This window comes from Phyllostomus hastatus, unplaced genomic scaffold (assembly GCF_019186645.2).
Source record: "Phyllostomus hastatus isolate PE091 unplaced genomic scaffold, TTU_PhHast_1.1 phas_contig_236, whole genome shotgun sequence".
NCBI lineage: Eukaryota > Metazoa > Chordata > Mammalia > Chiroptera > Phyllostomidae > Phyllostomus > Phyllostomus hastatus.
Window position 1 is genome coordinate 119,015 of NW_025333779.1, and position 15,954 is coordinate 134,968.

General features: G+C 44.4%; 1 protein-coding gene across 1 annotated transcript; it reads left to right on the top strand.

Moving 5' to 3' along the window:
• The first annotated feature begins 9,829 nt into the window (after window positions 1-9,829).
• LOC123817913 (carcinoembryonic antigen-related cell adhesion molecule 21-like) lies at window positions 9,830-14,912 on the top strand. Its single transcript, XM_045837700.1, has 3 exons — window positions 9,830-9,923; window positions 10,760-11,110; window positions 14,632-14,912. Exons 1-3 carry the CDS (start codon window positions 9,860-9,862, stop codon window positions 14,910-14,912), a joined length of 696 nt encoding a protein of 231 aa, XP_045693656.1. The 5' UTR covers window positions 9,830-9,859.
• Window positions 14,913-15,954: the final 1,042 nt, after the last annotated feature.

Sequence of the window (15,954 nt, forward strand, 5' to 3'; positions counted from 1 at the left end):
AAGCCAGATGGTGAATGTATGGCTCTGCTTCTGTGTCCTGAGGGGTGGATTGAGAAGTCAATATAAAGGTTCCCTGTGTGAGTTCCAGCAAAGCAGACTTAAAGATCATAAGTGATTAAGGCTGCTCTTGGTGTTTTTATGAAAATGAATAGTCAAAATGAAAAGCAGAACTCAAAGTAGTCCCTTTAATAACAGTGAGTGTGATGTTAAGGAGAAAATTTATGGTTCAAGGAAAACCACAATGCTCAGTATGGGACATCAGAATGATGCAGCTAACTGTCTTGAAAGAGTCTTTTCGTTTCAAAGTTGAAACTGGTTTTGTAATATCATCAAAGATGTACAATTTACAGGTATGGAGGACCTGTCAATTTGCCAGTGGTAAATGTCATTGCAGGAAAGACCTTGCAACTGAATGTCTTCCCAAAAGACAGTCTTATAGGCACCAGTCTTATAGACTGGTTTGGGGACTATTGTGTGAATTAACCTATGTGTCTTCTGTTTTCATAGGGCGTATGCCTATGACTTCATTACCTGAGTGATTGGTTGCAATATAGGCCTCATTTAAGGAGCCCATTCTTCATCATCACCCCCTGAAACTCAATGGTTTGGTTGAACTAAGATATTGGGTTGGTGAGCAGTTCAGGCACTTTGTGGGCTCCACATTAGAACTGATTTTCCCTTTTCTGTCTTGATGTCTTGGACAGGAGGGGTTCAGATATCTGGAAGGAAGGAAATCCTAATATATTATCCTCAGCTCAAGTGAAGTATTATGGGCCACAAGAGTTTTGGATAGTTTTAGCATTCCTTGTACACCTTCCTCCAGATAAGCCATTCTTTACTTAAGTTTCTGTCTTTCTCATTTAGTGGTTATGATTTAATTGGGCCTTCCAATTCTTTCCAAATCTTTCATCACCATAAGATGACCAGGATGCCAATGGTCCAGTAATGCCAGTCTTTGGACACCAAGCCTGCGACTTTCTGGTGACGGGCAACTCACCAGGATTCTGTAAGGTCCTTCCCCTTACAGGAAGAATTCCCTCTGTGCTGCACCCCCCATTCAAGGTACCCCTGACCCACAGGTAGGTAGGACAATGTCCATTTCCATCCGGAAGTAGTTACAAGAAGATAAGACCTTAGTCCATTGTTCTTTAAAAGAATTTAAAGTGGGTGTATATCTGAAATGAGAGATTGTTGTCAGGTGCAGCCAAGATGGGGGCCCCAAAATGGGCATTTAAAATGGGGTCCAGAACTCAAGGCATCCAGGATATTTTAAGGTGTCTTCTCCCTTTCCCCCACAGGTGTGAGTTGGGGGAGGTACCCACAGAGCAAGAACATGCAGTGCTCTTTTGTACAGCAACAGTTTTACAGCTAATCCATGGCATAGTCATTTGACATACCTATAGCCTTTGGCTGGTCACTTAGGTATGATGAATAGCTGTGGCCATACTCTGGGCCAGGGAGGTAAAGAAAGACTCCCCCTGCCCAAGATGTGACTAGGAGGCAGGTCGCCTGAGTCACACCACCTGCGTGGGAGCTCAGAGAAGATTGGCTCCATACCATGGGGCCACACCTGGCCAGACCCATGATGGCAGATGGACAGGAGGGGGTACCACCTTGTCCAGGATCTGCAGGCCGTCAACAAAGCAGTCATCACCCTCCACCCAGTGATCCCGAACCCGTTCACCCTCCTGAGCAAGCTTCCCCCAACAGCAACGTGGTTTACCTGCCTTGATCTGAAGGGTGCCTTCTCCTGCATTCCTGTGGCACCTTCCAGGCAACCCATTTTCTCCTTCCAATGGGAAGATGCACACACAGCAGTCAAGACTGAGTTGACCTGGGCCAAACTGCCCAAGAGATTTAAGAACTCCCCAACCTTATTTCTGGATGCCCTAGCAGGAGAACTGAAGCCCCTCACTAAGGGGGTCCGGACCTGATGATTCTGTAGTACATGGAAGACCTCCTCCTGGCGGCCCATCCCAGGAACAGTGCTGGGAGGGATCGCACATGCTGCTGAAGCACCTGGCTGAATTAAGGAAAGAACACCAGAAGCACATCCTGAACACACTCCTACTCTTCACGTCGAGTTGCAGACGGCACGTGCTGTGTATCTGAAGTGCCCCCAAAGCCGTCCGAGCAGTCCTCTGTCGTATCCCTTCATGGTGCTTTGTTGGGGTCACCTGCCCCAGAGGCCTGCAAGCTCCCTCAGGGTTCTGGCAGCATTGTCTGGCGTAGCACTCAGCAACCAGGCTTGTTGGATGTACTCATGGTGTGATCAGGGGCACGGACTGAAAATGGCAGAGTTGCCAACACCCTTCAGGACATCGTGTGATTTCTGAGAAAAATGCTCATCCTCCTGAGAAAATACCAGCCTGCACCCTATTGCTGTGGAACTTGGCCCCTCTAACAGGCTTTGAAGGGTCCAGACATTAAGGCCCTAGGATGGGGAGAAAATGAAGAGAATGCCTTCCAAGATATCAAGGGGTGCCTCAATGATGTTCCTGCCCTTGGACTGCCAGAGCTGGGGTGGCCTTTTGATCTGTATACCCACAAGAGAGACAAGGTAGCCCTTGAGTCTGGACCCAGCCTGTCAGACTATGGCAACACTCGGTGGCTTACCTGTCTAAGCAGCTGGACCATGTGGCCACTGGCTGGCCACCTTGTCTGAGGGCAGGAGCTGCTGCCCTAACCCTGTTGCAAGAGGCAGACAAGTTAACTCTAGGCCAAGAAATCAGTCTTCACGTACCACACTCAGTAAACAGCTTCCGTGCTGGGCTGGGGCATACGTGGCTGGCTCACCCTAGACTGACTCAGTACCAGGGCATCCTCCAAGGAAACCCGAGGGTGCATGTTAAGAATGTGAAACGAGTCATTCCAGCCACCTACTTACCGGCAGAACTTGGAGAGGCAGACCATAACTGTCTAGAAGTAACCAAAGAGGTCCACGTCAGCTGGCCAGACCTCCAAGACCAGCCCCTGGCCCAACCTGACGTCATCCACTACGTGGATGGAAGCAGCTATATGGTTGAAGGCAAGAGAGTTGCCGGGTACACAGACCAGGAAACTGGACTGCCCTGGACAGACTTGCTGCCGCTAGCATTGCCTAGGTTGCAGGAATCACCCCTTGGATCCACTACAACTGGGCCAAAACAGCAGCAGATCCTGAGGACCCGAGGACTAGGCCTGCACCTAGAATACCCACACTGAGGCACCAGAGGGCGCCAGCCAATAAAGAAGACACCAAGGAATGGACCATTTTTCCACAGGGTACCTGACTTTAATTGGCACCTTCACAGGAATATTGGGAATTGGACTAGTGACTGTGGCCCCTGTGGAATGGAATCCCAAGGAGCGGATCACCCTAGGAATAGTTTATCTCCGTTTGGTCTCTGCATTTGGGTTTATGGTATGCTTCGCTTGACAAATGTGACACCTGTCTCAGCCCCAGCCTACAAATGTAATACCCCCGGGCATAGGATTATGCTCAGTGGTAGAGTGGTCTCTTACTATCTTCCAGGGTCAGCTTTCAGCTCCTCCACTGACATGCCATCGGGTTGCGTTCAGCCACAGCAATCCCTCTGCACTTGGGGAGGGAAGTACCAGACTGGAGTGATATCCAGGACCATAGGATACCAGACCCAGAGGTGTCAGGCATATGGGACCCTGCATCCTCTGGACCTTGATCCAACACCTGGGGCCACAGTGACTCATAGGGCAGCCACCAAAGTGTTAGCCCTCCGGAAGTATCAACACCAGTATCAGCAGTTGCAACCCTCCTAGGACCTTAGCCATATTGCCAGGTATATAGTGATGCTAAAGGGATAAAAACACCTTATAGCATCCTAGGGGGATTGTGACAGGACAAAGCTGAGCAGTAGCTATTCTTAGGTAGGAGCTGACCAGTAGCCATTCCCAGAAAGCAGTCATTCCCAGATAAGCAGTTTTCTGAAGGTCGTAAGATAAACCCTGTTTTAACAGCTGCACTCCTTCCCCGCCTCCTTCTGCCTGTGTAACAAGCATATAAAGAAGCCTCCAGCTTAAGTTCATTGCCCAGAATTTGGATTTTATCTCCTCTGGGTCCGCATGCATGAATAAACCCCACTTCGTAAACTCTCAGGACATCTGAGTCATCTTTTCTGTAACAATGTAACCAGAAAAGACACTGGCATTTGGGCTGCCTGTCACTGCCAAATCCAATAAGCAATGACAGTGATTGAATCTTTTATGGGTGCTTTATTCAGATGGCCAGTGATCCGAGAAGATGGCAAGTTCATACCCCAACAAACCATCTTGCTTTCTCTTTCCTGGCCAGATCTTTTACAAGGGGTTGGGGGAGGAAAAGCAAGGTGAGAGGGGTTTGAAATTCAGGGAGGATTAGGTGAGTGAAGCTGCAGTATTCCTATTCTCAGGCAGTTAGCTATTCCCAAGGTGGGGGTTGGTCACACAAAAGGCCTGGATGCCTCCAGCATGTCCTCAGGCAGTAATCTCTAGCCAGTGCTCCAGGGCGTTGGCTGGTTTTCTCAGGAGGCAGGGTGGGCCTTATCTCTAGTTTCTGAAACAAAAGCTTAACATACACGTTACCTGCTAGATTTACAGCTTTTTACCTTAAGCTAAAATTTTCCAAGTCTTGAGTCCTCTATCAATCTGACACGTGAATCATTGTTACAGGGCTCCCAGTTACTGAACAGTGGTGGATAAGATCATAATGTTACAGAAAAAACAAGGGGGGCCTGTGATGATATACTGTTATTGAAAGAAGCCCCCGGGTCCGTTATGTCCTCCGCCAGAGGAAAGACGTCTCTCAATGCCAGAGATTTGTGAAAAGGAAAGAAAATGTTTATTTAATGCTATACAGACTTAAAGTAGTGACCTAATATCTTCACCAAAATCCCAAAGTCCCTTAAAACACCCACAAACAGACACAGTCCTTCTTTCCTTTCCCCCTTTGCACAGTCCAGAGTACCATATCTCAGGAAAGGAAATAGAAGTCCATGGCTCAGGCAGTCCTCTGGTTATTCCCAGTTAGTACTCGATCTTGATTGATGGGACCTCCCTGGGTTCCCAGCACGTTCAGCTGAGTCGCCAGGATCTCTACTAAAACCAGGCGGTGGTTCCCCCTTCTAAAGCTGCGGGGGTCCCCACTCTGGCGAAGGCACATGGTCCTCTCTCCCAGCGCCACAGGAGTCCCCACTCTGCCAGAGCCACAGGATTCTCCCTCTCAGGGCTGCGGTAGTCTCCATTCTGTCAAGGCCCCGTGGTTCTCTCCCTCAGGGCCGCGGGAGTCTTCACTCTGCTAAAGCTGTGTGGCTCTCTCCCTCTCAATGGCTGTGATCCTCTGCACTTCCACAGCTGCATGGATCTCCCTCTCAAAAGGCTGCCGCACCTGGGTTTAAATCCCTGTGCCAGTCTTCCTCTGCAGCCCCATTTCCGACTCCTCCTACACTTGGCTTCACATGCCAGAACTCATATCCTTCCAGCTTTACTGGATATCATCATAAGTCTGGGCAGGTGTGGCCCCATGTCCTGGAGCCAATCTTCTCCACGGTCCCACGCAGGCGCTGTAACTTGGGGGACCTGCCCCCAGTCACATCTTGGTGGGGAAGTTACTTCCATTCCCCTGGCTCAGAGCATGGCCACAGCTACTTAACATATCTAAGCGACCAGCCAAGGGCTATAGATATGTTAAATGACCACACCAGAGGTTAGCTGTGAGGCTGTTGCTATGCAAAACAGCTCTCAATGGCCCTGTTCCATTTGTCCCTTCCCCCAGCACACACCTGGGGAGTGGGAGTGAGGACATTCAAAAATCCCCTGGACACCTTGAGTCCTGGACCCCATTTCAAATGCATATTTGGGGACCCCCCTCTTGGCTGCACCCTGTAACAATAACACACGTGTTCAGTTACTTCCCAGGAATTAATTCTCCAGGAGAGTGAAGCTGTGAACACCGTAGAATGAAACACCTTTATTAGCAGATTAAAATGTATCTTTTACATTTTCTGTAATAAGAGGTCAATAGTTGAAACACTAAGGTTGACAAAACAATGTCAATATTTTAACTGGTTTGGTAATATTTTATTTATTTTTATCATTTTTTATTGTTCATATTCAGGTGTCTGCATTTTGCCACCACCATTTTCCCCACCCCACCAACCCCCTCTTCCCACCCACAATCCTATCCCCTTTGGCTTTGTCTATGGGTCTTTTACTTGTGTTCCTTGAAGACCATTTCCCTTTTTCTTACCCTCTTATCCCACATTACCTCTCTGGTCCTTCTCCTCTGGTTACTGTCAGTTTGTTCTTTATTTCAAAGTCCCTGGTGATATTTTGCTTGCATGTTTGTTTTGTTGATTAGGTTCCACTTATAGGTGAGACCATATGGTGTTTGTCTTTCACACGCTGTCTTGTTTCACTTAGCATTCCATCCATGATGTTGTGAAGGGTAGGAGCTCCTTCTTTCTTTCTGCTCTGTAGTATTCCACGGGGTAAATGTACCACAGCTTTTTGAGTAAACTGAAGATGGATACAAGACTTCAATATATGTGATACTATAAAAGTCGTACAGGAAAACAATGACAGGTAAATCTCATAAATTCCACACAGTGACATTTTCACTGATATGTCCCCTAGAGCATGGAACATACAGAAAATAATCAAATGGGATCTCATCAATATAAAAAGCTCTTGTGTGGTTAAAAAAAATTAGTAAAATGAAAAGGGAACCAACTGTATGGGGAAACATATTTGCCAATGACATCTCAAATATGTTTTTTTTCTCCAGAATATATAAAGAGCTCACAGGACTCCACTCCAGGAAGACAAGAGACCCAGTTAAAAAGTGGGCAAAGGACCTGAACAACCACTTCTCCAAGGAGGACATACAGAGGGTCCCAGAGACATATGAAAGGATGCTCAGCATCACTAGCCATCAGAGAGATATTTCTTAATAAATTAGGTACTCAATAAGTTTAATTTATGACTAGATGTACTAGAACTGAGCTTTCAGTTTCAGTCTTATCCCGGACCTGACAAGAATAAGGAGTGACTTTTCATTCATAGAGTTCATGGTCTGAGGGACACCTGCCTGTTGTTTCTGAAGCCATCTGTCTAGGTCATGATGCTCTGGGGAACAAGGGAAACATCCTGTGCTGAAAGGAAGAGGAAACTCCAGAATCTCATGTTGCTTTCATCTCAGAGGGACTGAGATTTCTACAATAAGCTTTCTTCCCTTAACAGAACCCACAAGATCCCTGGTTGAATATTCAACTGGAGATGACCCAAACCCTGGGCCTTGTAGGCAGACAGAGATATAGATATGACTTATATGCAACATCTCAATGTAGTGATGGTAGACACACAGGACATTTTGAAGATCAGCCTTCCAGGCAAGGCCCTCCTCCAAAAGTCTCAGAAGAATCTTCACCAGGCCCATCCTTTGAACATTTGAAAGCACAGTGCTCTCTCTGAAACATTATATCTCCCTGGTGGTACAGTTCTCCTGCCACTGGACTCATAATATTTGGGACAATGCCTTCCTTTTCACAGGGCTCATCCTGCACTGGTCAACAACCTGTGCATCACCTGATATTGGCTACAAGTCTACCTCTGTCCTCCAGGGAGCAACATTGAAACACACATGAAATAGATACATGACAATGGCTTTGGCTAAGAAGATGGAGGAGGTTGATTTTCATCCCCTTCTTCAACAGACCTTTCTTGGGCCCTCCCTCCTGCCTGCTCTGTCCAGCATGCTACTTTTCGAGATTGTTAACAAAAGGGGCTGTGTAGCAACCCTCACAAGCTCAGGGAGCCACATGGCAGGCCTTCCAATCATCACATTATAATCTGATCTGAAGTTTCTAACTGGGCAGGTGATGGTAGATTGCCACATTCCAGGCTTTCATTTTCCTTAGCACAAGTCAGTCTTTATCTTCAATGAGTCCTGATATCTTTTTTTTTCTTTTCCTCTTGCATAGTATAACTTTGACAAATCAGAGGGATTTTCTTTGCTGAGCCCTTCAAAAGTATAGAGTCTGGGACAGGTACATGAGAACACAGACTCTTTATGTTATCTAGTACCCCACACACTTTCTCTGTGTCCTGTATATGTGAATTAGCCTGTACCCAACAATGAAAAAAAAATATATTATATATAATATTATATATAAATATTATATATATTATATATATAAATATTATATATATATATATAATATATTTCTCCATTTGCATTTTAACCAATTCTAGAAATTTCTTTGCTATATTTTCTATCACCTCCTAATAGGTTTTATGCATCCTTGTTCACCTTCTACTTTTATTAAAATGTATAAAATAAGCTACAACACTGCCTTCACAGGATTTGAGACCTCAATCCCAGACATATGAGGTCAGTTTGGCTCAGATAAACTCATTAAATTGATCTATAGGTTTGGACATTTTTTATTTTGACAAGGCTTTAGAGCACCGCCTCCCTCATGGGGTCCTGTGGTGCTCTTTTTCTCATGAATGGCATCACCCGTGGAAGGGAAGATGACCACAGGAAAGCCACCCAAGTAGAAATCAGAAGTTCTTCCAACAGCCAGGCAGCACAAGGACAGGTCCAACAAATAGACAAGGAGATGGATCCTCTCCATGAAGCTGTCCCCTAGAAATCAGAAGGACCATAGGAATTGAACTTTCCCCACAGTCCTTTCTTCTTGGGATATGCAGGAAATGTCCCACTTCACACCCCAAAACTGCAGATCCTACTGAGACTCCTGGATTTGTGTGTTTGTCCTGGGAAGGAAAAGCCAGACTGGTGACTACTTGACATAAAAGAAGGGTCCCCTCTTCAATTATCACCAAGTTTGACATCTCCGCACATTGAGATCATCTTGTGACCATTGTGCTGGGAGGAAATAAAACTTCACAGCATTGAGAACATGGAGAGGACTCAGTGCCCTGCTTGGTTTCTGTGTCACAAAAAGAAATAATCCAGGTTTTTTAAGACACCTGTGGCTCTCTGAGTGGGGCTGACAGTCCCAAGACCAAGTCTCAGCAGTGCCCAATGTTGGCCTTAGTGTATCATCCTCTCAGGGATCCATGTGCCCACATCAGCCTTGCTATTGCAAGTATACCCTATAGGCCAGTTGGATCAACCTCTCCTGACAGCTTGTCAGATGTATCTTACCAACTGAACCTCAGAATCTGTAGTACAACTGGATCTGGAGACTTCCCTTGTGCACAGGAGAACAGGAGAAGTAGTTTTACTTTCATATCAAGCCATGACAATTTGAATGGGTACCCACATTGCCTGGATAGCTGCTGGACCAGGATTTTTAAGATTTCTCCTGGAAATAGAGATGTTGAAGTTTCAGAGCGGATCTGGGGCACACAAGGGGTAACATCATTATGACAGCTTTTTCAGAGTTAGCACTAGAACACCTGATCTGAAGAAAAAAGTGGAATGTGAAACAGAGAGGGCTGTGGGGGAGGGTACTGTACACCTGACAGGGAACTGTGGGGAATGCCTGAAAGCCAGATACCCCAGGCTTTTGCTTTTCATAACACAGCATGGGAGTGTGTGTCTGTGTATGTGTGGCATAGAGAGGCATTAGATGTTCTCAGGGAACGAAAGTGTAGGGGGACAGTACTGGTTAAAAGGTACAAGGATGGCAAAAATAAGGGCTGGGAGAGGGAGGGTAATGTGCACAAATCCCGCCCCCATTCCACATGACAAAAATAGTAACATGCCGCAGTATAAAGCTGAGTGCACATATAGGACACACAGCAGATTGCACCATTCTGAACAGAGGTGCCTGTGAGCCTTACACAACCTCAAGTTTCTCTCAAAGAGGCAGCCACAGAAGAGACAACATACACCATGGGGTTTCTTTCAATCTTTACCCACAGAGGATTTATCCACTGTCAAGGGCTCCTGCTGGTTGGTAAGTAGGATACAATTCCTTAGGGTAGACTAAGGATCTGACACAGAGACTGACTGGAATCTGCTGAAGAGACCAGTGCTCTGAGAAAAGAGGGAAGGCTTCTAATTGGACCTGATGCTAAAGGAAAAAGGAGAAAAATTGGATCGGGAAGGGGTCTCAGCTAGAGTAAAATCTCATAACCTGGAAATGGTCAGAGGCAGGAAATCCTCATTTGCTGTGCATTTCCTGTTATTTGTCATTCTGATATTATCAGAAAGTACCAGAAAGATTTAACAAGTAGTGTTACACATTGTCTTTATCACCAAACTTTGCAATGGGCCAAAAGAACCTAGGATGTAGAGGACACTGGATCACACATTCACTCAACCCCATGTATTTCCAGGCTGTGGCAGTCACTGGATGTACAGGATAAGACAAGCCCTGTTCTCATTGAGGCCATATGAGGGACAAGAAAGGATCTAGAAATGATGCCAGGTACTCAATATAGCCATAAAAAAAGAGAGTAGGGGCAGGTAAAAAAGTGAAGGCATAGGATCTTTAGATAAGGTAGTCAGCAAAGGTGGCCTTCAAAAGTGTCCCTGAGAAACAGATGGAATCTGAGCACAGTGGAGGGGTGAACAAGACAAACAGCTGGAGAAGAGTATTTGATACCATAAAAATTAAAGTTTGAGAGGTGCTTAAGTAAAGGCAGCCCTGTATCTGACCTTGACTTGAGAGAAACAAAGTTATGTGCAGACCAAGGCTGAGACACAAACAGACCTGCTCAGGATTCTGGGCCTCATCTTTCCATCCAAAAACAGATACTAATAATTATGTTGTTTTTTCTTATTTCCTAGTCTCACTCCTCAACTCCTGGAGCCAGCCCAGCACAGCCCGAATGACAGTTGAGTCGGTTGATGCTCTCGAAAGGACAGATGTGATTCTACATATCCGCCATAGGCCTCGCAATGCAGAATACTTCCTGTGGTACAGAGGAACAACCATTGACTTCCGTAATAATATTGCATATCTTTCAGTAAAATCTGGCAGGCATGTAAGAGGTCCTCCAGGTGGACAAGGGAGAGTAGAGGATGATGGGTCGTTGTTATTAAAGAATGTCTCCGTGGAAGACTCAGGAATCTACATCGTAATGGTCCAACTTCAAGGCTGCCAAAAAATGATAGCATGTGGACACCTTACAGTATATCGTGAGTGATTGCTCTCTGACTTGTGGGTGTCAGGTGGGGTAAATTCAACTTCACACACTGGACTGATATACTCGGGACACTAGTACCATTCTCCTTGGCATTTTGATTCAGGGTGGACTTTAGCGCTTAATGCAGGATACACAAAGAATGCAGACCAACTTTCTAAGCCCTCAGTTTCCTTCTCGTATTTCAGTCTTGCAGACAGTCAATATAGACAGAAGGATCAGTTTGATGGGAGTAAGTCATGAGAGGTAGACCAGACTAATTGGAGCTTCCTGAGCACCTGACTATTCACTTGACGTAGAGAATGACTCTGTTGTACTTCATCAGAGCACAGTCTGAGGGGCCCCCTGAAATTCTCACATAGCTCAGCTCAGAAACCCCTCCCAAGAACCCTATCCCAGGAATCTTTACTCCAAGAACCCTGGTGAGCAGGTGCTAAGTTGGGTTTGGCCACCTTAGAAGGTCTGATTCTGTAACAGTTTAATGGGTGCTCAACTCACAAGGATCCTGAGATAGTCACCAGTCAGGGCTCCTGACCAAGAAATGCATCTTGTCAGAAATAGAATTTGGTCTATCATCACCTGAATTCCATATGATGAGCACAGTTATACAATGTGCTTGTAAATAGCTGGCTATCTTTGAGGTCTCGGGAAATTTCAGAAGAAGGTCAGCATCCCCTAAAAGAAACTGAGAAAAAGAGATGCTCCTGGAAGCTCCTCATTGACCTTCATCAGCCAGGGGTTCTCTCATGTAGTTGGTCAATAACAGATGCCACTTTTGAGCAGCTCTTCTATTTCAAGATTAGGTCAGATCCTCTAAATATTTTACAGTCATTACAATGACACCCTGACAGTCAAATATTCATTGAGAAGAAATGGAGAAACAGGGAGATACAGTCACTAAAGGAGAGTCACACAAATCGTGAGCAGGTCATCAGGGTCAGTAGAGTTCTGTTGGTAGCCACAGACTTAATTTCTCTACCTGTGGGGCCATATGAGAGAGTCTTGAGATTCCTAAACCAACAAAGTGGTTCAGATCCTTTTCTCATAGGTGTCTTCAGTCACAGGAATACATTTTCGTCTGTGAAGGAGAAAAAATGGAGTCAATCTATTTTACTTTAGAAAAACATTATCTTCAGTAACAATCAGAATCACTGCATAGACTGACCAGGCATCCCCCTCAAGTGGTCCATCAACACCTCCCTGCACTGGACTTGACATCACTTATTTCTTTGCTGTCCTGGTGCAGTCTCTCCCAGCAGATGTAAAGGAAAAGGCTTTTCTTTCATATTCTCCACTCTACCCCTGAAACCAGCTCAGGATGAACCTTTAACAAGCACTCACTTGCTTTTGATGAATTAGGAGGAAATAAATGGTGATTGAAAGGAGAAATGAATGAATGATCCAAAATCTCTTCAGAGCCTGGAGCCTGGATGCAGAGTCCTTGGAATCCTCAACATGGGAACAGTCTTTCGTGGTCCCAGGAACTAAGACCATCATCTCAGATCCTTTTCTTTTCTCAGTTCAAAGAGGCCATGCTATTTGTCTTGGGCCCTGGGATATTAATAATTTTCACGTACTAAGAATTTTCCTTTTTTTTTCAAATTTCTGTCTCATAGCCACTTAATACGAATTGCCCACAAGTGCCAGAATTTCAAAAAGTCCATGCTGCCTACTTGCTCTAAGACACTGGTTTTGCATTTGCACAAGTCCTCACCTGCCCTCAGGAGAGAGAGTGGCTTTAATGGTCAAGGGCAGAGCACATGATTCTGCTGCCAGTATCAGCTTCTGCCTCTTTTTTCCTTTTTGCTAAATCATTTCTTGGACCATGCTCTATCATTTATTGCGTCACTGGCTCATTTCAGTCACTTTTACCTGGAAAGACTTGACCTACCTCTTAGCCCAGGGCCTGAGTAGACAACTTATAACTGGCTTGCTTCTGGTTTCCATGTGTTATTTCTGCTCAAACCTCACCCAGTGTCTAGGATGTCCTGGGAAATAGAGTTTCATAGAAACATACCTCAGCTGGGCAATAGATGTCTGTGCCCCTGGAAGGAATGGCTTCTGGTCAGACAGGCACTCAGGTGGTCAGTGAAGAACCAGGAGAATTGCAGTGGTGTCTCTGAATCCCTGTCTTTTGCCTTTCCTTAACCATATCTGATACTTAACTGACACCTGAGAAAGTCTGCAGTTTCACCCAGAGATATAGCTGCAAGACATGCATCCTCTGAGTGCTCTGATTTCCAAATATGTTCTTGTGATATGCTGCCCTGCTTTGTCAGTTCTAAGACACAAGTTGTCTAAGAGGTGCGAGGTAACAACTGTGGTTTAAGAAGCTTTTGGAGATATCAAAGATACCACACAGGGCATTTTTTTTCTCTTTCCTGCAGAGCAGAGTTAAGCACAACCAAGATCTCAAGGAACTAATTCAACCTTGAGAGTTTTAATTTTCATTTTTGTACACAATAGTGACGTTGAGCATCTTTTTCTTTAACTATGTGCCCTTTGTATATTTTCTTTGGAGAAATTTTTATTCAAGGGTTTTGTTCCATTTTGAAATCAGATTATTTGGTTTTGTGGTTGTTGTTGAGCATGGATTTTTTTGTATATTTTTTAGAGATTTATATTTTTCAGAGATTAACTTTTTATTTTTCATATGATTTTCAAAAAATCTTCTTATATTTCATGGGTCACCTTTCAATGTTTTATGTCTTTTTTGATGAAGAGACATTTTCATTTTGAGAATATCCAAATTGTCTATTTATTTGCCTGTCTTCTTAGAATCGCATTCATAAAATCATTGTCAAATTCAATGTCATAATGCTTCTCTCAATTCTTTTTATAAGCATTTTAAAGGATTAAGTCTATCCTTTAGAACTTGATATAATTTTGGTTAGTTTTGATATTATTATAAAATTAATTTTGATATATTTTTTACTTAATTGTGTATAGTATCAGACAGGATTCCACATCATTAATTTTCATGTGGATATTGCTGTTCAACAGCATTCATTGTAAAGACTGTATTTTCTCCATGAAATCCTGGCCATTGCTCTTTTTAAAATTAATTATTTTTTTATTGTTTTCCAAGTACGTCTCTCTCTATTTTCCTGCCACCAATTTTCCCCACCCCACCCACCACCACCTCCAACTCACAATCCTTCCCCTCTTTGGATTTGTCCATGTGGCCTTTATAAATGTTCCTGGATGATGCTTTCTCCCTTTTTTACCCTGTTATTCCCCTCTTCCCTCCTCTCTGGTTACTGTCAGTTTGTTCTTTATTTCAGTGTCTCTGGGTATATTTTCCCTGAGGTACTGTGGGGACAGAGAGGAGTGGTAGCTCTTTCCATGATATTGTCACCTGAACTTAGACAATTGTCCTCCAATTGCCTGGACCACACTCTGATGACCTTTACATAATTCACTGTGGCCTGTGAGGGGCTGATATCTCTGAGGAAGCCATGTGGCTACATGTCTGAAGCCCATTTTCAATGAGTCCCTTTCTCTGCTTCTCCACAGCGCTTGTGAGTGTGCCCACCCTCCAAGCTAGCAAAACCACCGTCACAGCGAAAAAGGATGCTGTGGTCTTCACCTGTCACACAAACTATGATGCCATCCAGTGGTTATTCAAAGGCATAAGTCTGCCACTCTCGGACAGAATGCAGCTGTCAGTTGACCGCAGAAACCTCACTATAGACCCTGTTCTGATAAGGGATGCTGGTGATTACCAGTGTAAAGCCTACAACCCCAGGAGTTCTGGTAAGAGTGCTCCACTTAAGCTGGATGTGAAATTTGCGTGACTCCCCGTTTCTTCCTCTATGTTGTTAAACTCTAAATAAAGTAGCTTTTTGCAGTGTCATAATTGATTCATTCTGAGGGTGAATAGTTCGTAAACATTGGCATTGAGTCGATAAATACTAGGAAAATGTGAGCAGATATTGTCAATATGGTTGACTTAAGGTCACATTCCAGACCAAACCCCACTTTTGTTTGCTTTCATGTGTACCATGTCCACCGTGGAGGGGTCATCGAGACACTCTTTCCTTCAGGGGATGAGCAGTATTTGTGGGATAACAAATGAGAGAAGGTAAAGAGCTTAGAGAATCTGAGCTCTGTGTCTTGTCCCTGAACACATGTGGAGGGCACCTGTTATAGACATTGGGAATGGACAAGAGGACAACAATGTGAGTGGCAACACTGATTTTTGTGTTTCTATTTGATGTCTTTCAAAAGATTTCTAAGGTCTCTTGAGTATTCTTCCTTCTATGCCAATAAAGTTATTTGTGTGAGTTCAGTACACTTCTGTTCTATTTTTAATGAGGTATAATTGGAAACTTTGGTAATAAAACCAAGGCTTTAGTTCAAATGTTCTAGTTCAGACAGATACCCATGAATTTGAATTGACCTCATACTTTACAGAGCTAAGCTTGACATTTTCAGACTTTTGGTACCTCTTGCAGAAAAGACATCACCCAAAGTGAGTGAAACTGGAGGTGAAGCGTTTGGGTAAAGCTTCCTAACTTCAAGAGGCTGTTGAAACTCCCATCATATTCTTCATGGAAAACCCTCATCAGAGGAAACTATGTGGTGAATGTCAGTTCCTCTGCACCTAGGTAACTAACTAATCAGGCTAGATCAGGTGACACCACCCATGTTGTAAGGTCAAGAACACACTTCTCCCTTAGTGATTAATTTTGATGAATGGCAAAGGGATCATACAGATAAATATATTGTCTGAATGGAAATCTCCAGAAGCACAGCCTTCTGGGAGATCAGGTTCTGGCTCTGTTCAGGGAGTCTCAGTTATTTTGCACCTCTTTATAAATTTCAGGAACTCATGCA

Coding starts and splice junctions, on each gene's coding strand:
- LOC123817913 (XM_045837700.1), top strand. CDS start 9,860: ATGGGGTTTCTTTCAATCTTTACCCACAGAGGATTTATCCACTGTCAA. Junction 9,924..10,759: donor TCAAGGGCTCCTGCTGGTTG/GTAAGTAGGATA, acceptor CTTATTTCCTAG/TCTCACTCCTCAACTCCTGG. Junction 11,111..14,631: donor TGGACACCTTACAGTATATC/GTGAGTGATTGC, acceptor GCTTCTCCACAG/CGCTTGTGAGTGTGCCCACC.